Genomic DNA, 20,769 nt, shown 5'->3' on the forward strand with positions numbered 1-20,769 from the left:
CAAATTAAAAAAAAATCCAAAAAAAGGGCTGGGAACTCAAAATACCTTCCAGTTTGGAATTCTCATCCCTGAGGCGGCGTGAGGGAGAGGACAGCACCACCGGGGCTGAGGGCTGGGGGGCTCTGGCAGGGACTGGGGACAATTCTCGGGACATCGGGAGGAATTTAATCATGGGAATTTTAATCATGGAAAGGGTGGCCAGGCTTTGGAAGAGGCTGCCCAGGGAGGTTTGGAGTCCTCCTCCATCCCTGGAGGTGACAAGAAAGGACTGGCCGTGGCACTGAGGGCTCTGGGGGATCGGGGAAACAACTTGATCCTGCAGGGATTTCCCAACCTCAATTCTGAGGGCGCAAAACAGGGTGAAGAACCACAATCCTATTCGCTTCACAGAGAAAAACTTTATCCCCATCTTTTAGGCTTTTGGAAGGATTTTTGAAGCGCGGGGAAGCGAAAGCACAGCAAAACCCGCCCCCGCTCCGCCTCACGGCTCCGCCCGCCCTCTCCGTCGGGAGGATGAAGCCATTTCCGGCCGCCATCTTGGCAGAGGGCGCGTTGAGGCTGCGCGCGCGCCGGGCGCCATCTTTGAGCCGGGCACTGGGGACACGGCGGCGGCGGCGGCCCCGGCGGAGCGCGGCGACAGCGACACGGCGGCCCCCGGGGGCTCGGTAAAACTCCCCGATCGACCGTAAATAGAGCGCTTCGGAGCCCCGCGGCGGCTGGTGGGAGATGGGGGGACGCGGAGGGGCGGAGGAGGCGGCGGTGGTGGTGGTGGTGGTGGTAGTGGGGGGTGCTGGCTCAGCTCCGGCCCCGGCCCCTCCACAGGCCGCGCGTCCCCCGAGCTGTCCCCACAGCGTCGGGGGTGAGGTGGGATGAGGTGGAATTAGTGGGATTAGGTGGGAATAAAGCCGGGATAAGGTGGGTTTCCTGCTCCCGGGGGCTTTGGGGAGATGGGGGGAGGGCTGCGTGCCCGGGGTAGGCCCGAGGCCTTTCCTTTCCCCCCCCCCCCCCCCCCTTAAATTTGCGCTCCCAGTGCAGGTGCTTTATAAATCTCCTCAATTTCAGGTAAAACCTCGTTCCTTCCTGTTGTAGCAACGCGTCTAAAGGGCATTTCTGATGTAGTCACCTAATTACTCCTCATTCCCTAAAGGAACTTCAGGAGCTGAGTAACTCTGGATGCAGCCGGGCTGAATTCCTCCCGTAGGTTGTTAAAACAACGCAATTCGGTGAATTTTTAGGGGGCTTCTCATGTTTTAAAGGTTGGAGCTGAGAGGTTTCTGCTTTCTGACGTCGAATTTTGTTATGGAAACGCCAAAAGGAGTTGGTTTTTGTTGTTGTTGCAGGGATCAGAGCCTCCAGGTTATTCCCAGAATTGCACTCAGGGTCACACTTGCTATGGAAAACCCGGCTTTATTTGGCTGTAAAAAAAAATAAATAAATAAGAGGAGATTTCTTGGGGAATGAAGGATTTTGGGGTTGAATTTGGGCACACCTGAAGCAGAGCAGGTGAGCTGGAGGTGTTGCTGGATGTGTCCAGGAGTTTTCCAGGTAAAACTTCCTGGTGTTGTCACTTCCCGGCTCCAATGACACTTTTCCAAGGTGAAATCCAGGGGAAATCGAGTCTTTCTTGGGATTTAATGATTTAATAAAATATTCCCGTGAGGGGGAGGAATTGTCACAGGAAATTGCTGCCAGGCCCTGGGGTTGAGCTCAGAAATACAGGGGAGGAAAATAAGTTTATTTTCTTTAATTATTCCTGTTTTATTCAAGAATGGATGGAGCAGCAGGTTTGGGATTGATTCCTGAGGAGGGAAAGCTGGAGGACAGTGAATAAAATGGCTAAAAAGGGAATTAAAATATAGAATTCCTGGTGCTTTTCCTTCTTTGTCACCTGATAAACAGGAGGTGAATCATCAAATGGCCTTGTCAGGAATTCAAGGCACAAATGAAGCAGCAGGAGAGACTTTTCCAGGGAAATTTGGGGGCTTTAAATCCAAGAATCCTTCGCAGGGAGGTGCAGGAAAACTTCTGTCGGGTGTTTTTATTTATTTTCCCTTTAAAATTAAAAAGTTCGTGTTATTTTGGCCCAGTTTTTGCTGACCCTCAGCTGCTGCATTTTTGATTTATTTGATTTTTTTACAAATAATTGGTTTAAAAGTATTTTACTACAAAAAATTTAATGGAATTCTGGGCAGAAAAGAGTTTAAAATTCTCTTAAATTGATACAAGACCTGCTGAGTGCACCAGAGTTACTCATTTTTATTCAGATTTTTTTTTTTTTTTTATTTTTTCTTTAATTGCCACCTTGACACCAGTTTAAAATTAGAGGAAAAAAACATTTTTTAATGAATCTTTTAATAATTAAGTTACCGTGATGGAGTTTAGAACTTTGAGGGGTTTTGGAGGGGGGGTGGTTTGGTTGATTTTTTTTCTGTTGTTGTTTATTTTCAAGGTTTTATTCCCACTCTTTAAACAAGATTCACCCTCTGAACTGGAATATGGAAAAATATGGAAGGCAAACTGCTGATTTAGTTTAAAAAGGAATTAAATCTGAAGGGATTTTCTTTCCCCCCAGGGTGGTGGATGTAGGAATGTTGCATTTTTAGGTGTGTCTGACTGCCTGAGGAAAGGAAATTTCACCTTCCAGCCTGGGGATTCCTCCTGATTTGGGTTGGAATTCCTGCTCCCAGCCAGGAATGACCCCTAATTCCCAAGGATTTCAGTGTTGGCTTGAGCAAACTGAAGAATTTTGGCTTGAAATTGAATTTTAACTCCCAAGAGCGTTGGGGAAAACACCTGGAAAAATGTTGAACTTCCACAAGAACGAGCTGCAGGAGTTTTTAGGAGTAGATTCCCAGGAATCTCCATGACCCAAAATCTGATTTTGAAGGTCCAAAAGTGAATTTAACCCCGTGGAAATGGAAGAAGGGGAGGGAACCCTGCACTTAATTCCTGTTTTATTCCCTTTGTCAAGCAGTCAAAAAAAAGAAAACAAACAGCAAACCCAATCACTAACATGAGAATCCAACTTTTCCGCTCTTTATTTTAGATTTGGGAAAATTTCCTGGCCAAAAACAAAAAAAAAACCAAATCCTGGGAAAATTCACTATAGTGTTTGTGTGAGTAAAAGGTTCCAACCATTTCTTCTTAAGCTGTAAAGAACAATTTCATTCGGTTTTGTCCTCCCCAAAGAGTCAGAAACCCTTTGCACAGGAATGTCAGAGGGGTAAAATTGACTTTTATTTGGATTTTAGCTGGTTTGGTTGCAGGTTGAATGGAAAAAGAACCCTAAAAATCTGATTTTTATGAGAATATCCAAAAGAAAAGTGGGATTCCCATGAAAAATAATATTGAATAAAATCAATTTTGGTGGCACCAAAAACCCCAATCAGCTGCTGAATTGGATCCGAGGCAAGATAATGATGGATAAATGGATTAGGGACCAGCACAAATGGCAAAATTGTAATATTTGATGGAGAAACCGAGTAATTCCTGAGCCAAATTCCCAATCCGTGCAGCCACGCCGCTCCCAAAGCAACCCCTGCTTCCCAAAGCTTTGCTGCTCCTGCTTTTCCTTGGACCAGGGATGGAGGCATTCCCGAGGGATGGATGGATGGGGATGGATGTGTTTGTCCCCTGGGCTGTCACCGTGTCCCCAAATCCCTTCTCACCGCCTTCACCTCATCCAAAATTCCAGCAATAATCTCATTTTCCCCCAGTGAGAGACTGACCTGCACTTCCATGTGGGAAATGGGGCAAAATTCCTGATTTTTTTCTTTTTTTTTTTGCCTGTTTTCTCCTTGTTTTGCTGTCCCTCCCTCTTTTGGGGTGTGTATAAACACGATGGTGGGTTTATACACACAAATTTGGGGTGGGGGAGGTTTTGCTGTACAGGTCATAAAGACGGGGGAAGGTTTTTGTGTTTTCTTAATAGGTGAAGAAATCTCAGAAGACCTGAAATTGCAACTTACTGAATTTAAATAATTTTAAAAAAAATAATTAAAAAAAAAAAAATTAGAAATTTCCCCAGCTGTGGAAGATGGAGCCTCATTTTTGCAGCCACTTTGAATCCCGAGTTCATCTTTAAAACAAAAAAAAAAAAAGGCGCTGGGGCATTTTTTTAAAAAAATTTTTTGTTGGTTTTTTATGGTTCTTTTTGGTTTTGTTTTTTTAATTTTTTTTTTTTTGGAAGAGCTAAAATATCCCTGGCTGTCTCCAGCGTGCCACTTTTGCCATGGACTCAATTCCTCCATTAGTTGTCAGATTGTTGTGAGAGCGCCTCAGAGTTTGGAATTGTTGGCTGAGAGGTTCCCTTGGAATTGTCAGGAGGAAAAACACAAAAAAAAACAAAAAGGAAAAAAATTCTTTCTGCCCCTTTGTTATTCATTGACGGATCCCTTCGGCCTACAGGAGAGGGGAACCGCATGGCTGGGAAGATCAAAGCCTGTGCTCAGCCTGGCCAGGTGGGTGAGCTCCAAAATCCTCTGGGATTGGGGGAAAAAAATCCGGGAATGCGGAGCTGGGATAGCGCCGGAATGCTCAGTGTGATGAATCCAAATATTCCCTATTAACAGTGGAAGTACTTTGGAAATATTCCAATGTATTGGAAATATTCAAATATATTGGAAATATTTTGGAAATGTTCTGATATTTTGGGAATATTCTGATATATTGCGAATATTCTGATGTATTGGAAATATTTTGGAAATATTCTGATATATTGGGAATATTCTGATATATTGGAAATATTCTGATGTATTGGAAATATTTTGGGAATATTCTGATATTTTGGGAATATTCTGATATATTGGAAATATTCTGATGTATTGGAAATATTCTGATGTATTGGAAATATTTTGGTAGTATTCTGATATATTGGAAATACTTTGGAAATATTCTGATATTTTGGAAATATTCTGATATTTTGGAAATATTCTGATGTATTGGAAATATTATGGAAATATTCTGATATTTTGGAAATATTTTGGAAATATTCTGATATATTGGAAGTATTCTGATATATTGGAAATACTTTGGAAATATTCTGATATTTTGGGAATATTCTGATATATTGGAAATATTTTGGTAATATTCCGATGTATTGGAAATATTTTGGTAATATTCCGATATATTGGAAATACTTTGGTAATATTCCGATATATTGGAAATATTTTGGAAATATTCTGATATTTTGGAAATATTCTGATGTATTGGAAATACTTTGGAAATATTCTGATATATTGGAAGTATTCAGATATATTGGAAATATATTGGAAATATTCTGATATAGAAATATTCTGATATATTGGAAATATTTAAATAAAATCTTCTTTCAGCATCCAGTGTTCAGGTTTGATGTTGAGATATTATAGAGGTGTGGTGTCATTGTGTGATGATGTAATTGTTAGTAATATCTAATTATTAAAGTTGAATTCACCTTCAATAAGAAATAAGATATATTAATAATATGGAATAATATATGTTCCATGTATATACATTACATATGTGCTATTATATATATTGTTGCATTGTATTCCATTATATTTATTACACTTATTGTATTTATTATGTTTATTACATTACACTACATTACATTATATATAATAATACATATAATTATATAGTATTTGTAATATATATTCTATTTATAATATATATCATTCCATAATAATATGGAATAAGATGTGATGGTAATGTGATTTTTAAAGAGATTGGGTCACACCCTCGAATTAAAGTTTCATTTCAAATGTGAAAGAACAGATGGTATTAATAATACAATGTGAAATAATATAATAATAAAATATTCTTGTATCATTAATAACTCAAAATTACACACAATTTTTGAAGAAGTGCCTCTCTTTTGGGTCACACCTTAATTTTTCTCTACTTAAGACCCAGAACTGTTATTAAGGTCCCAAATTAGAATTTATGCTGACAAAATTCCTGCAGTTTTGGACAAATCTGCCTAAAAATGACCATTTTTGTTGGGGATCCCTTTCTCTAGGGTTACTTTTAAAAAGAAGCTGTCACTGCTAAGCCAGGAGAAGCCTTTGGAGCGAAGCCAATTCTTGCCCAGGCTGGAGGAGAGCCCTGGCAGGGAGCAAACCCGGAGCTTTCCCAAGGATTCCTGCAGCATGTCCAACCAGGGAGACGACTGCTACTTCTACTTCTACTCCACCTGCAACAAGGTGAGCTCTGCCATTCCTTCATTCCCTTCGGAATTCCCAAGCAAAGAGCAGGAGGAGTGAGGAGACAAATTCCTCTTCACTCATTAATTGTGCAGATCCCAGTTCTGAAAACTGGACTTCTTTTAAGCTGGGTGATTTCCCTTTCCAACACCATTTTTTTGACCTCTGTGCTTTTCCCATTCCAATTTTTGACCTCTGTGCTTTTCCCATTCCAATTTTTAACTTCTGTGCTTATCCCATCCCATTTTTTTAACCTGTGTGTTTTTCCCATTCCAATTTTTAACCTCTGTGCTTTTCCTATCCCATTTTTTTAACCTGTGTGCTTTTCCCATTCCAATTTTTTGTTATTTTCCCATCCCATTTTTTTGTTATTTTCCCATTCCAGTTTTTAACCTCTGTGCTTTTCCCATCCCATTTTTTTTGTTATTTTCCCATTCCAGTTTTTAACCTCTGTGCTTTTCCCATCCCATTTTTTTGTTATTTTCCCATTCCAATTTTTAACCTCTGTGCTTTTCCCATCCCATTTTTTTGTTATTTTCCCATCCCATTTTTAACCTCTCTGCTTTTCCCATCCCATTTTTAACCTCTCTGCTTTTCCCATCCCATTTTTAACCTCTCTGCTTTCCCATCCCATTTTTTTTTTTAACCTGTTTATTCTCCTTTCCAAACCTGTTTATATTTTGAAGCTGAATGGGATTTTTTTTTCCCTGTTTTTTGCTGATTTCCTGGGAATTTCAGGGAGATTCCTGTGCCTTCCGCCACTGCGAGGCCGCCCTGGGCAGCGAGACCGTGTGCACCCTGTGGCAGGAGGGCCGGTGCTTCAGGAATGTCTGCAGGTTCAGGCACATGGAAATCGATGTGAGTGCTCCCTAAAAATCCTCCCAAATCCCAAAAAATCCCTGGCAGAGCTTCCCAGGGATGTAGGGGGGGATAAATGGCCTTTTCCAGCAGGGATTTTGGGAGTTGTACAGGAAAAAATGAATTTTTTAAGTTGTTTCACAGCAGGAAGTGTTTGTATTAAATGCTGTTATTCCCAGCGTTTTTGCCAGAGCACCCACATGGATCCCACTCCTTAAAAGTGGTGGGAAACAGATTCCTGAGAGCTGGAATTTCTCTGGATTTCTGCCCCAAACCTGAGCTCTTGAAATTGTACAGGGTGAGGAGGAAAAAAAAAAGATGGGAAAGAGCTAAAACTCTAAAAGATAAAGTCAGGTGAATTTCACCAACAGTTGAAAGCTGAAAATTGAAATTTTTCCCTGTGAATGATCCCATTGTTTTGAATTCTGTATTCATTTAACTCTGTGACAGTGCCCTGTCTTTTCCAGCTGAATGATAGGAAATAAATCCAGATAAATTCCATTTCCCCAGCCTCCCAAACCTTGTCTCTAAACCTTGAAATATTTTTAACTGCCCTTCGCAATGAACTTCGCCCTGTTGACAAACTGAGTCAGTTTGCAGATCCAGGGGGGAATTCTGAGCTTGGATTTGTGTTTTTTCCATCAGAAAAAGCGGAGTGAGATCGCCTGTTACTGGGAGAACCAACCTGGAGGCTGCCAGAAGCACAACTGCGCTTTCCACCACACCAAGGGGCGCTACGTGGACGGGCTCTTCCTTCCCCCCAGCAAAAGTGAGTTTTCCACCTCCTTTTTCCTCAGAATATCCAAGAATTCCTGGTGAATATTCCATAAAATTGAATGTGGAGGCTCAAGGATTTATTTTATGGCCAAAGGGCAGGTTGTAGTCAGGGGAATGGAGTGAAATTTTTATTTTTGGATTTTTTTTCTTGCTCTCTCTTTGGTGATTTTTTTTCCAAGGTTCCTTTTCCCTTCTCCTTTAATCCCTTTATGGGTGGGGAATAAAGAACTGAACCCAGATGTGTTCTTTTATCAAATTTTCAACTTCAGGGTCAAAGTTTGGAATATTTTTCCTTTTCCAGCCACTCTTCCGAGCCCCCCTGAGGCTGCAGAGGACGAGGTGAAAATGGTGCAGCTGCAGCAGAACAAACTCTCGGTCCAGTCCAACCCCTCCCCACAGCTCAGGGGGGTGATGAAGGTGGAAAACTCCGAGAATGTCCCCAGTCCCACCCATCCCCCAGTGGTCATCAACGCTGCAGATGATGATGAAGATGATGATGGTGAGAAATCTTGAATTTATTTCAGTTATTTCCGCTTTAAATCAAGATCCAAATCACAAAATTCGTGAATTGTGCAGTGGTTTCAGCCTCAGGAAAGAGGAATAAATATTTTGATGTGTTGAGATATTAAACCACCAAAAAACGAAAGAAATTTGGTCTAAATCCCTACTCCATAAATGATTTAATTTTGGGTTTGATTTTCCTTTCCAGACCAGCTTTCTGAAGAAGGAGAAGAAACCAAAACCCCAGTCCAGGCACCACCCACAGAAAGCCACAACGGGCTGAGGGTGATTTCCACCAGGAAACCCAACCCCAGTGCAAAGCAAGGTATTCCAGGAGCTGTGGGAGGAGAAATTGGCAATTAAAACCAAAATATTCCTAAAATAAAATGGAACCCAGGGATGCTGAGTGGAATCCAGGAGCTCATTCCCACATAATTGCATTCCCCAAGCAGAGAAGATCCTCCTGGTTTGGTTTTGTGGGACAAAATAGGGTTTAAATGGGATTTGAAGGAGTTTAGGTGGAGTTTAAAAGAGTTTAGATGGAGTTTAAAGAGTTTAAATAGCTGAAAACATTCCTTCAGGCATTGTGGAAATCCAGATCCAAGGAATACAGCAATCTTTAATCCCTCTCCATGAATTTGTGCTCCAAAAAATGTGTGGATTTTCCCCTGGAGGGTGAAAGAAAGCTGCCACTTTTCCAAAACCCCACCTGTTCTGGGGCTGGTTAATTCCTGGCGAGTGTTGGCAGGTTTTATTCCCAATATTTAGGGAAGGGTCTACCTCAATATCCTGAACTATTTTGTGCTTCCAGATGACAACTTAAATTTCGGGATAAAAACCTTGGAAGAGATCAAACTGAAGAAACTCAAGGAAAAAGCCAAAAAACAAGGTGGTGAGTTAATATCCCTCAAATCCCTCCTTCCTTATCCTTCATTGTTCATCCTTGGGTTTAATCCTGATTTTCCTTGGATAATTCACAAGGGAAGGAATTTTTTTTTTACAACTTGAGAGATCCTGCAGGGACACTTTGATGTTTTTGGAGGGGCTGCTCTGGCATTGAGAGCTGTTTGGAATTCCAAGGAGAATTTGCTGAATATCCTGATTTTTCCATGCAGAAGGTCCTTCAGGAGTGGCTGTGGATCCCCTCCAAGCCCGGAGCATTCCTGTGCCAGAGAAGGAAAACGTCCGGACCGTGCTGAGAACTGTGACCCTCTCCTCCAAGGAAGGTAATCCCAAAATTCCCATTCCACAGCCCCTAAATCAAATTCTATCTAATTAGGATAATTGAGATGTGCTGCTGCCTTTCCCTATCTAAATTTGTGTTGGAAAAGTTGGGAGTTTGTTTGGAATTAAAGCTCAGGAAATTTTATCATCAAAATCATTTCTCCTCCCAGTCCTTCTTCAGTTCCTGTGTTTTGGCAGCCAGAAAATGTCATTTTTTGGGATGAGGGGATTGGGAACACTTTTGGTGCACTGCAAAGATTATTCCTTGTTTTAGGGGAGGACCCCGTGATCCAGCTGAACATTCCTGACAGACTGGGAAAAAGGAAAACCCTCACAGGTGAGAGCTTTTTGGGGAGTATTTACATCAAAACCAGCAAATTCTGATAGCAAATAAAAACTTAAAAATTTAATTTAATTTAAAAATTAAATTAAAAATTCATCTGGAAGGATTCAGGTTCCTGGGGGATTGTTCTAAACCCTCCTGCAGGGGAATTTTCTGAAAGAATTCCTCATTTTGTGTCTTTTTGAAGCTGGGAAAACTTTCCTTCCCCTGAGGAGGAACGTTGCTGACAGGCTGGGGAGGAAGGCAGAGCTGCAGGGCAACAGTGACAAGGCTCCAAAGAGAGGCACAGGTACCAAAACCATGGAATTTCTGTTGGGAATTTGTGTTTGGGATTTTCTGTCCAGGTGTTTTTTCTGTTGGGATTTCTGTCTGGGTTTCCTGTCCGGGTTTTCCCTTTGGATTTTCTGTTCCTCCTTCCTTCCTTCTCCTGCTGTTTTTTTCCCATTGATTGAGGGTTCAGAGTTGCTCTGAATCCCACTGAGGTTCTCTCCTGTCTCATTTCCCACCCAAAACTGGGATATTTTCAACACTTGTTAACTTTTCCTCTTGTTTTTCAGTTCAAGTCCTGAAGTCTCTGAAGGAGAGGCTGGGGCTGCCCTCTGAGCAGAGCAGCACCGAGACAGGTAAAGATGAGATTTGAAATATCCCTCCTTTTTTGTTTTCTTCCCAAGAACACCCACTCAGCCTTAAATTGGGAATTTCAAAGGACGACTGGCTCTGATGTTCCAAATCCAAGTGGTTTGAAGGAGGGAGGGAAGTTGGTTGTTCAGGGAATTGGGATTGCTCAGCCTGAGGAGGAGGAATTTTGGGATGATCTCACTGTGGCCTGAGGGGAACCTGCAGGAGAGGTGGACAGGGAATATTCCCAGAGAATGGAGGGGCAAACTGATGGGGAGCGGGTTTAGATGGGATTTTGGGAAGGAATCCTTCCCTGGGAGGGGCTGGGATGGAATTCCCAGAGGAGCTGTGGCTGCTCCATCCCTGGGAATGTCCCAGGCCAGGCTGGAGCACTCTGGGATAGGGAAGGATATCCCTGGATCATCCTGAAAGTCCAAGGAGCACCGAGAGCCCTGAATCCCAAACTCCCTCATTGCTGGGAGGAATTCTGGGAACGTTTCCCACTCCTGGAGCTCTCTCTGATTTCCTGCCCACAGACAAAGCTGCCAAGCCCATCGAGGAGATCCGGGTGAAAACCCTGGAGGAAATCCGGCTGGAAAAAGCCAACCAGAGGCGAGGGGAGCCCCCAGCCAAAATCCCAGGAGAAAGCAGGAAAACGGAAGATTCGGGAGCGAGACCCTCCCCAGCCGCCCGCACCAAATCCCTGGCAGGAGCCCTGGCAGAAAAAAACCACAAAAGGTTGGGAGAGGAGAAGGAAAAACCCGAGGAATTCCCCATCAGGGCCAAAGCTGAGGCTGGTCCCAGGAAACAGAACATTCCTGCTCCAGCCATGCCGGGCAGGGCGCAGCCGGCAGAGCCGGGAAGAGCCAAAGGAACCGGAGAGGTTCGGATCAAAACCTTGGAGGAGATCAAGAGGGAGAAGGCGCTGAGGATGCAGCAGGGCGGGGAGAACGGCCCAACCCCTCCTGGCCAGCCCCAGGCAGCCCTGAGGGGCAGGAAGCTGCTCCGGGTCACCAAGCTCGTAGGTGAGCAGGAATTCTGTTTCTTCCTTGGAATTCTGCTTCCTCCTTGGAATTCTGCTTCCCCGACCCTGGGAATTCTGCTTCCCCCCTGGGAATTCTGCTTCCCCCTTGGAATTCTGCTTTCCCCCCCCCCTGGGAATTCTGCTTCCCCCTTGGAATTCTGCTTTCCCCCCTGGGAATTCTGCTTCCCCTCCCTGGGAATTCTGCTTCTTCTCCCTGGGAATTCTGCTTCTTCTCCCTGGGAATTCTGCTTCCCCCCTGGGAATTCTGCTTCTCCCTGGGAATTCTGCTTCTTCTCCCTGGGAATTCTGCTTCCTCTCCCTGGGAATTCTGCTTCACCCCTTGGAATTCTGCTTCCTCCTTGGAATTCTGCTTCCCCTCTCTGGGAATTCTGCTTCCTCCTTGGAATTCTGCTTCCCCTCTCTGGGAATTCTGCTTCCTCCTTGGAATTCTGCTTCCCCACCCTGGGAATTCTGCTCCCCCCCAGGAATGAATCCTGTCCTCTCAGGAACCGCTTGGATTTGTCCTTCTGGGTGTATTTGAAAAGGTTTCAGAGTTTTAAAAGGATCACAGGATTCTCCATGAATTCCATGATTTCCCACTGGAAGACTCATTCCTTGAGCTTCCAGACTTCAGAGTTAAAAAGATCATGGGATTTTCCATGAATTCCATGATAGTTTCCTTGAGGAAAATTAATTTCTTCCGGAGTTAAAAGGATCATGGGATTCTCCATGAATTCCATGATAGTTTCCTGTGTTTCCCACTGGAAAATTCATTCTTTAAAGAGCTTTCTGGTGTAAATTCCATCTTTTTTCTGCCCTGGGTTTGTGAGATGGGATCTTCCCTGTGCTGGAATCCATCCCATTCCCCTTTGGAATATTATTTGGGAAGGATTTATCAGCACAAGGGCATTAAAAAAAATCATCCTTGATTATTTAATCCACAATGGGAGTGAAGGAGAGAGAAAATCCTGCAGGAATTGCTTCCTGATCATAAAAATAGGGAAATAACACCCCCAAGAAACCAAAAAACCAATTTTTGGATGTTTTTTTCCTGGATTAAAGCACCTGGAAGAGAAGAAAAAATGATTGTGGAGCTGAACAAACCTTCTCCCAAAGGGGTCTCTACGCCTGCTGAGGTGAGTGAACAAATTCCTCATCAAAACTTGAATTTCAGAGCATTTTGGGCATAAAATAAGAAATTTTCCCAACAATTTTGGCATTTTTTGCTTCCTGCTCCCTGTTTTTTCCTCATTGGGGGATTGTGGTTCCCTAAATGCTGTCGGGAAAATTCCCAATAAACAAATCCTCCCTTTAAATTAATTCATTACTAATTAATTAATTATTTACATTATACCTGACAATAAAAACCAGAGGTGGGCAAAAGATTTTTCTTTTCAGTGATTTTTCCCTGAAATATTTTTTAATTTTTTTTTCCACCATTTTTAAAATCCTGGATAATTCAACCCAAAAAGTTGGAATTTTAGAGGAAATCAGGCTCCATGGAGGAGCTTGGATTGTTTTATATTCCCTAAAAAGATTGGATAGGGAACAGGCAGAGCCTTCTGCTCCATGAAAACTTGGGGTTTTTTTGGGAATTGCAGTTTTAAAAGTGCATTTCCATAGTGGGGATCCTGGGGGAAAAAAAAAAGTGGATTTTAATGTTGTCACATGGAGCCATTTTGAAGGGATTGCTGCCCAAAATTCCTTAGTGAATCCATGGATTTTTATCCTAATAACCCTGTTGGGGATGTTTATTCTTTTCCTTCTCAGAGTTCAGGGAATTCTGGAATTCAGGTGAAGAGCCTGGAGGAAATCATGTGGGAGAAACGTCAGCTGAAACAACGCCAGGAGGAGAAACTCCAGAAAGGAGCCGGGGCAATTCCAGCTGAAAAACAGGAGAAAAACAAGGAGAAAACCCCGGGATCTGGGAGCCCCGAGCCTGCTGTGGGATCAGCTCATCAGCTGGGCAGGAGGAAAGTGGGGAAATCCCAGGAGGACGCAGCGGGAAGCCCGGAGAAAGATCCAGGGAAAAAGGGAGCTCAGCTGCCCGAGAGGAAAACCAGAAGTAGGTGTTGGGTGTTCCCTTTGGGAATGTTCTGGGAGCAGGGATTGATGGAAGAATTCCAGTGGGAGGCAGCTGGGGTTGTTCCCAGCTGGGTTGTGTCCAGGAAATGTGGGAATTCCTGGTGGGAATGGAATGGAATGAAGAGGTTTGGGAATGTTTGCAGGGATTGGAGCTGTGGAGGTGGGAATGTTGGGAATGTTCACCTGGAGAAGGATCCAGGGAGAGCTCAGAGCTCCTTCCAGGAGAAAAAGGAGCTCCAGGAGAGTTTTGGGATAAAGAGCAGGGGGACAGGACACAGGGAATGGATTTAAACTGGGAAAAGGGAGGGATTTTGGGCAGGAATTCCTCCCTGTGAAGGTGCTGAGGGAATGGGATGGAATTCCCAGAGAATCCCTGGTTTCCCCATCCCTGGAAGTGCCCAAGGCCAGGCTGGATCACCCTGGGAGCATCCCTGGAGCACGGAGGGTGCCCCTGCCTGATCCTACCCCAACCCAGCCTGGAATTTGGGGCTTATCAACAAAACCTGGGGCTTTCTTTTTCCCTCAAGCTGCATCATTCCACCTTTTCCCTGCATTCCAGCCAAATCCAAGGTGTGCCTGAAGCCTCTGGATGGCCCAGCCTCAGCCAAGCAGCCCCTGAAGAGGAAGAGCCCCGAGGGCCCGGCCGTGGTGGCCGTGAGGCCACTCGGTGCCACCAGCGCGGCCACCCCGGAGCCCTCAGCCCAGGTGAGCCCCAAACCCCTCCTGCTTCCCAAAAAAACCTGGAAAACTTCAGCCTCCTCCAGCTCTCCCATCCCTTTTCACCTCGGGAGCAGCACATTCCTGCTTTGGAAGCAGCTCAAGGATTCCCTGCTGGGATTTTAGGTGTTTTTTTAGGATTTTAGGTTTTTGTCTGTTCTGAGGTAAAAAATTTCTTCAAGAAAAAGAAAATTCTTTATTTTGGGAATTCTCTGCTTCAGGTGAAGAAGAATCCTAAAATTTGGGGGTTTGATATCATAAAAATTGTCGTGCTCCTCATTCCCAGGTTGTTGTTCCCGCTTCTCCAGAGGACAGCCCGGGCTCCAAACCTCGGAGTGAGAATTCCCAGAAGAGGTAACCCCAAATCCCAGCTTTTCCTTCTCCTTCCTCATCCCAGGAATGGGATGCGGGGTGGCCACGAGTGGGAAATTCCAGGTTTGAGGGAATCAAAATCCAGCAGAGGAAGCTGGAATGGAATTTTTGGAATTCCTGTTTGTGCAGCAGAGCTGGTTTGAGTTTCCTTCAAATGCTGCACTTGGACAAAGCTTCCCAGGGGCTTTTTGGAATTTTTTTCCAGTGACTTTTGGGGTTTTTTTCCCAGTGACTTTTGGGGTTTTTTTCCCAGTGACTTTTGGGGTTTTTTTCCCAGTGACTTTGGAGGGTTTTTTTCCAGTGATACTTTTGGGGTTTTGGTGAGTTTGTGGGATTTCTTCCCTGTGACTTTTTGGGTTTTTTTTTTTCAGTGCCTTTGAGGTTTATCTTCAGTGTTTTTTTGGGATTTCTTTCCAGTGACCTTTGGGGTTTCTTTTCAGTGATTCTTTTTTGGGATTTCTTCCCAGTAGCTTTATAAGCTTTTATTGACTTTTTGCGTTTTTTTCCAGTGACTTTGGGGTTCCTTCTTTCCTCTTTCCCCCCACATTCCAGCTGTGTTTCCTCCTGGCTAAATCCCCAAACCCTGAACTGATCCCACTCATCCTGGACTCCTAAAACCAATCCAGGACTCCCCCAAAACCAGTCCCAGCTCCCAACCCATCCCCAAACCCCCAGAATCCCCACCCTTGTGTAAAACTCCAGCGTCCACCTCCACCTCAGTGACCTCCAACACTGATTTTTCCCTTTTCCTTGTTTTCCCCAGCCCCGAGCTGCAGGCTGGAAACCAGGGGGAATCTCAGGCACAGTCGGAGGTGTCCGGATCTTCCTCCTCCTTCTCCTCTTCCTCGCTGGAGGTGCCGGTGAAGCTGCGGCGCCTCAGCTCCGCCGGCGCCGCCAAACCCGCCCTGTCCATGGAGGACGACTTCGAGAAGCTCATCTGGGAGATCTCCGGGGGAAAACTGGAAGCAGAAATCGACCTGGATCCAGGGAAGGATGAGGATGATCTCCTGCTGGAACTCTCGGAGATGATTGACAGCTGAGAGGGGGAGTTTGGTTTTTTTGTTTGTTTTTTTTTAAAAAAAAAAAAGCGGGAAAAAACCGCGACACCAAAAAAAAAAAATTCCTAAAAAAAAAAAAAAGCAAAATTCCGCCCCCTCCCTCGTTCCCCCATATCCTGTAAATATTGTTGGATCTGTGGAGGGGATCCTTTTTCCCAGCTGGAAGCACAGTTGGATTGTTAGGAATAGGCAGAGTCTGCACTCAGTTATCCCGAAATTCCGGGGAGTTTGTCCCGCACGGGACAGGACAAAGCACTTGGAATTCCCTCGGGGTTGGGGGGGACACGGATCCCATCTCCAGAGCCATCCCAGCTCCCTCCTGGACAGTGAATCCCAAAAATGCTGGAGTTACTATGTCAACTCTGGAACTGCCGGATGGACGCTGCCTCTGGACTCGGAATTGGGGGAAATTCAGGAAAAACCACGAGAAGGGAGCAGCCGAGTCGGGATTTTGGACCAAACTCTGCCAGGACGAGAGCCTGACTCGGAATGAGCCAGGGGGATTTTTTCCCGATGGCACCGGGATCCTGGGCTAGGGCAGCCAAAATTCCTCCTGGCTGCCTGCAGGAATTTGGGAAAAGGAGGATTGCTTCAAGTGCCTCTCGCTTCTGAGGATCCCTCCCTGCCGAAGGACTGGAATGAGCCTCCCACACACGGCCGGGATCATTTTGGGAGGAAGGAAAAGCACCTGGAATGTTCCTCCTTTGGCTGCTTCCCTCTTTTCCAGCCTCTTGGAGATGGGATTGGGTGGAATCCCCGTGGTTTTTGGGGTTTTTGTTGGTTTTTTTTTTTTCCCTGTAAATATTTTATTCTTCCATTTTATATTTGTATGATTCTATTTAAGGGATTAAAGATAGGCTGCTCACTCTGTTGTCCCTGTAGAGCTCTCTGCTTTCCATGGTTTATTTAAGGAATGGGATCAAACAGGTTGGGACTTACATTAATTAGAAATTAATGAGGTGCAGGAGCAGTGGGTGGGGTTGTGGGATCATCCAGAGGAAGGGAAAGGGTTTGGAGAATCCTGAGGGAGCTGGGGAAGGCTCAGCCTGAAGGAAAGGAGGCTCAGGGGGAATTTGGGATCTTATCCCAGGGAACAGGGACAGGAGGACAATAGGGATGGGCGATATTTCAGTGATTTTGGCTTCTCACATTTTTTTGTGACCTTGTGTGACAAATAAACAGCAAAACTGTTGCCTGTAAGAGCACAAAAAGCCGCTTGATTTTAAAGCCGGGCACCTGAAGGCACAGCTCTGCTGTAGCTCAGAACATTATAAACTCAGAACTCATAAAATGTTCAGGGCAACATTTTAATTGTTTTTTTTTTCCTATGAATTGTTATTAAAATCAAAGAAAATAATACTTTAAGTAATAGCGGGGGGAAAAAAGCAAACCTCTACTACCAACATAAAAGAACAAACTAAATATAATGATAAAAAAAAAAACAGGAAAAGTGTGCCGCCATCCCACAGTGCACCGCGAGTTGCTCCCCTCACGGCGCCGCCATCCCACAGTGCAACGCGCGCTTCCTTCCCTCACAGCGCCGCCATTCCACCGTGCACTGCGCTCCTTCCCCTCACAGCGCCGCCATTCCACCGTGCCCCGCTCCCCTCACAGCGCCGCCATTCCACCGTGCCCCGCTCCCCTCACAGCGCCGCCATTCCACCGTGCCCCGCTCCCCTCACAGCGCCGCCATTCCACCGTGCACTGCGCTCCTTCCCCTCACAGCGCCGCCATTCCACCGTGCCCCGCTCCCCTCACAGCGCCGCCATTCCACCGTGCACTGCGCTCCTTCCCCTCACAGCGCCGCCATTCCACCGTGCCCCGCTCCCCTCACAGCGCCGCCATTCCACCGTACCCCGCTCCCCTCACAGCGCCGCCATTCCACCGTGCCTCGCTCCCCTCACACCGCCTCTATCCCACCGTGCCCCGCGAGCTTCCTTCCCCTCACACCGCCGCCATCCCGCCGTTCCCCGCGCTCCGTCCCCTCACGGGACGCCTCCCGTCCCCTCACACCGCCGCCATCCCACCCTGCACCGCGCACTTCCTTCCCTCACACCGCCTCCATCCCACAGTGCCCCGCTGCCCTCACAGCGTCGCCATCCCACAGTGCACCGCGCTCCGTCCCCTCACGGCGTCGCCATCCCACCGTTCCCCGCTCTCCATCCCCTCCCCTCACAGCGCCGCCATCCCGCCGCGCCCCGCGGCCCCGCGCAGCCATGGCGTACCGCGGGCAGGGCCAGAAGGTGCAGAAGGTGATGGTGCAGCCCATCGTATCCTGCCGCCAGCCCCTCAGGGCGCCAGGGGAGCGCGGGGAGGGTGCGGGAGTCCCCGGAGGAGCGGCTCCGTGCAGGGGAATCGCGTCTTTCACCGCCGCGGGTTCCCCCTCAGCGGGGTCGGGTGCAGCTCTGGGGGGGCGCGGGTGATGCCGGGGGTGGCGGGTGCCGTGCCCGGGAGCTCCTGCCTGTGTTGTGCCCTTAACGCTCGGTTCCAGAACCTGATCTTCCGATATCTGCAGAACGTGAGTAGCGGCAGCGCGGGGTTCGGGAGCCCAAATCCCATCCAGTGCCACCATCCCACGGCCGGGGACACCTTCCCCATCCCAGCCTGGCCTGGGACGCTCTCAGGGATGGAGCAGCCACGGATCCTCTGGGAATTCCATCCCAGCCCCTCCACACCCTCCCAAAGAAGGAGTTATTCCCAGTATCCCACTCAAAGCAGCACAGGGAATCCTGGAATGGTTTGGGTTGGAAGGGATCATCCAATCCCATGGGCAAGGACACCTCCCACTATCCCAGGCTGCCGTTTTCTCCTTTTTATCAATTTTTTATCCACTTTATCCCTTTTACCCATTTTATCCCTTTTATCCCCTGTCCAACCTGGCCTTGGACACTTCCAGGGCTGGAGCAGCCACGGATCCTCAGGGAATTCCATCCCAGCCCCTCCCCACCCTCCCAGGGAAGGGAATTCCTTCCCAATATCCAATTTCCATCCCATTCCTTTCCATTTAAAATCATTTAAACAGGAGGGGAGTGCAGGCTGCTCCTCCATGCTGCAATCCCATGGGATATTCCCATGAAACCCCACACTGGCTTGGGGTGGGGAGGGACCTTAAAACACCTGAGGACAGAGCAGAGACCCCTCCAAACTGGGGACAGCGAGGGAGCCAAACTCCTTCAGCTGTTCCCATCCCTGTTTTCCTCTCCTTCTCCACGATTTCCAGAGATCCAGGATCCAGGTGTGGCTCTACGAGCAGGTGAACATGAGGATAGAAGGCTGCATCATCGTGAGTGCCGCTGTCCCTTTGTCACCCCTCTGCTTTTTTCCCCGTTTCTTCCTTGTTTTCCATGAAAAAAAAGTGGTGTAGGGGTGGGGATGTTCCTGTTTCTCCCAGGAATTGGAGGTTTTGGGGGATTTGGGGTGCCTGGCTGAGGTTGGTGCTGCTCTTGTAGGGCTTTGACGAGTACATGAACCTGGTGCTGGACGATGCTGAGGAAATTCACTCCAAAACCAAGTCCAGGAAGCAGCTGGGTAGGTCAGGGGGGGTTGGGAGCCTGGAATTTGGGTGTGGGATCCTGAAATCCAGCTGTGGGATCCCAGAACCGGGGTGTGGGACATGAAATCCAGGTGTTGCAACCTAAAAATCCTGGTGTAACACCTGCAGTCTGGGTGTGGGACATGAAAATCCATGTGGGGAGCCCCAAAATCCAGATGTGGGACCTCAAATCCAGGTGTTGGAGCTGAAAATGGAGGGTTGGGAGTGGAATCCAGCTGTGGGGAGGATGGGGTTTGTCCCAAAGCATTCCCACATTCCCTGATCCTGTTGGATTCCAGGTCGGATCATGCTGAAGGGGGACAACATCACCCTCCTGCAGAGCGTCTCCAGTTAGGATGGAGCTGGAAAATCGGGATTGGGAGCTCTGGAAAACCGGGATGAGCCGGAGCTGGAACTCCCCGCGCTTTCTTTGGGAATTCTGTTTTGTAGTTCGGGGCTTTGGGAAATAAAAATGTTTTTTGACAAAATCTGGGGATGGAATTTCAGTCTCAAGGCTGGGGGGAGGTATTTTTCCAGGGGTTTTTCCTTGTGGGATTGGATCCTGGAGCTTCCAGGATTTCCCAAACCAAGCCCTTTATCCCAAAAGCAATGTTCCACAAATCCATCCCTTCTTTCTAAAACACATCCCTTCTTCCCAAAAAGAATCCTTTCTTTCCCAGAACAAATCCCTTTCTCCCAAAAAATCCCTTTTTCCAAAACCAGTCCCATCTTCCCCAAAATAATCCATTTTTCCCCCAAAAGCAATCTCCCAAAATCAAATCCATTTTTCCCAAGAAGTCCCTTCCCAGTCCTGCCCTGCTCTGCCTCACCCGGGGGCGGATCCCGGGATTTTTACCCCCTCCAGCATTCCCAGCTGGGATTCCTTTCCCGAGCCGCAGGAATTCTGCGGGAATTCTCCTGGAGCATCCCAAATTCCTGCCAGAACGGGGAAAAAAAACTTCCAGAGGGCTCCGGACAGAAGGGGGAGCTGCGGGCTCGGCTCTCCGCGATCCCAATCCCGGCAGGAATTCCCGGGATGAGGAGGAGGAGGAGCAGGGCAGAGACTCCAAGGGAGCACCGCTTTTCCCAAACCCTTTTCCTTGGGTTTTTCTGCTGCCTTTGCTTTTGAGCTGAGCTCGGTGTGGGCCTCCCCAGGCTGGGTTTGTCCCCCAGGCTGGGTTTGTCCCCCGGGACTCATCCCGGCTGGAATTCCTGCCTTTCCCGGCTGTTGGGAGCAGCAGGGGCGTCCCTGCGCACAGCGGATCCTGGTCCTGCTCCATCCAGGAGCTGCGGAGGGGCTGGAATTCCACTCCTCTGCTCCTGGAATTCCGCTCCTGGAATTCCGCTCCTGGAATTCCGCTCCTTCCCCCTCCCGCAGCCTTTGCCCGGCGCCTCGGTTGAATTTTCCCGAGGGAGCAGCCGCTGGAATCAGCCCCGGGATGCACCGGGAGCGCTCCGGCCCGGGCTGGCCCTTC

General features: G+C 47.0%; 2 protein-coding genes across 7 annotated transcripts; both read left to right on the forward strand.

Annotated features, from left to right (window-relative positions):
• The first annotated feature begins 551 nt into the window (after positions 1-551).
• Positions 552-17,138, forward strand: ZC3H11A (zinc finger CCCH-type containing 11A). 6 transcript variants are annotated; one of them, XM_058856164.1, is made up of 18 exons: positions 552-665; positions 1,063-4,460; positions 6,002-6,185; positions 6,924-7,043; positions 7,689-7,812; positions 8,122-8,319; positions 8,530-8,646; positions 9,133-9,213; positions 9,437-9,547; positions 9,820-9,882; positions 10,076-10,177; positions 10,446-10,511; positions 11,043-11,531; positions 12,593-12,666; positions 13,301-13,595; positions 14,175-14,320; positions 14,619-14,686; positions 15,468-17,138. In XM_058856164.1, the coding sequence occupies exons 2-18, from the start codon at positions 4,144-4,146 to the stop codon at positions 15,742-15,744; spliced, it is 2,832 nt and encodes a 943-aa protein (XP_058712147.1). In that variant the 5' UTR covers positions 552-665; positions 1,063-4,143; the 3' UTR covers positions 15,745-17,138. The 6 variants fall into 6 exon arrangements, with proteins under 6 accessions (XP_058712147.1, XP_058712149.1, XP_058712152.1 ...); XM_058856166.1 differs by having other exon boundaries at positions 562-665; positions 4,408-4,460; XM_058856169.1 differs by lacking the exon at positions 552-665 and adding an exon at positions 667-685 and having other exon boundaries at positions 4,408-4,460.
• A 205-nt stretch (positions 17,139-17,343) lies between these two features.
• On the forward strand, positions 17,344-19,782 carry SNRPE (small nuclear ribonucleoprotein polypeptide E). Its single transcript, XM_058856175.1, has 5 exons — positions 17,344-18,032; positions 18,254-18,280; positions 18,983-19,045; positions 19,212-19,290; positions 19,594-19,782. The coding sequence occupies exons 1-5, from the start codon at positions 17,979-17,981 to the stop codon at positions 19,647-19,649; spliced, it is 279 nt and encodes a 92-aa protein (XP_058712158.1). The 5' UTR covers positions 17,344-17,978; the 3' UTR covers positions 19,650-19,782.
• The last annotated feature ends 987 nt before the right edge of the window (positions 19,783-20,769 follow it).

This window comes from Poecile atricapillus, chromosome 23, assembly GCF_030490865.1.
Source record: "Poecile atricapillus isolate bPoeAtr1 chromosome 23, bPoeAtr1.hap1, whole genome shotgun sequence".
Lineage (NCBI taxonomy): Eukaryota > Metazoa > Chordata > Aves > Passeriformes > Paridae > Poecile > Poecile atricapillus.

What these genes read in the sequence shown, in the direction of transcription:
- ZC3H11A (XM_058856164.1), top strand. Translation starts at nt 4,144, where the DNA reads ATGGTTCTTTTTGGTTTTGTTTTTTTAATTTTTTTTTTTTTGGAAGAG. An exon ending in TGATGATGAAGATGATGATG is followed by an intron (nt 8,320 to 8,529) that starts GTGAGAAATCTT and finishes TTTCCTTTCCAG; the next exon opens with ACCAGCTTTCTGAAGAAGGA. An exon ending in GCCCGAGAGGAAAACCAGAA is followed by an intron (nt 13,596 to 14,174) that starts GTAGGTGTTGGG and finishes CCTGCATTCCAG; the next exon opens with CCAAATCCAAGGTGTGCCTG.
- SNRPE (XM_058856175.1), top strand. Translation starts at nt 17,979, where the DNA reads ATGGCGTACCGCGGGCAGGGCCAGAAGGTGCAGAAGGTGATGGTGCAG. An exon ending in TCTTCCGATATCTGCAGAAC is followed by an intron (nt 18,281 to 18,982) that starts GTGAGTAGCGGC and finishes CACGATTTCCAG; the next exon opens with AGATCCAGGATCCAGGTGTG. An exon ending in CAAGTCCAGGAAGCAGCTGG is followed by an intron (nt 19,291 to 19,593) that starts GTAGGTCAGGGG and finishes GTTGGATTCCAG; the next exon opens with GTCGGATCATGCTGAAGGGG.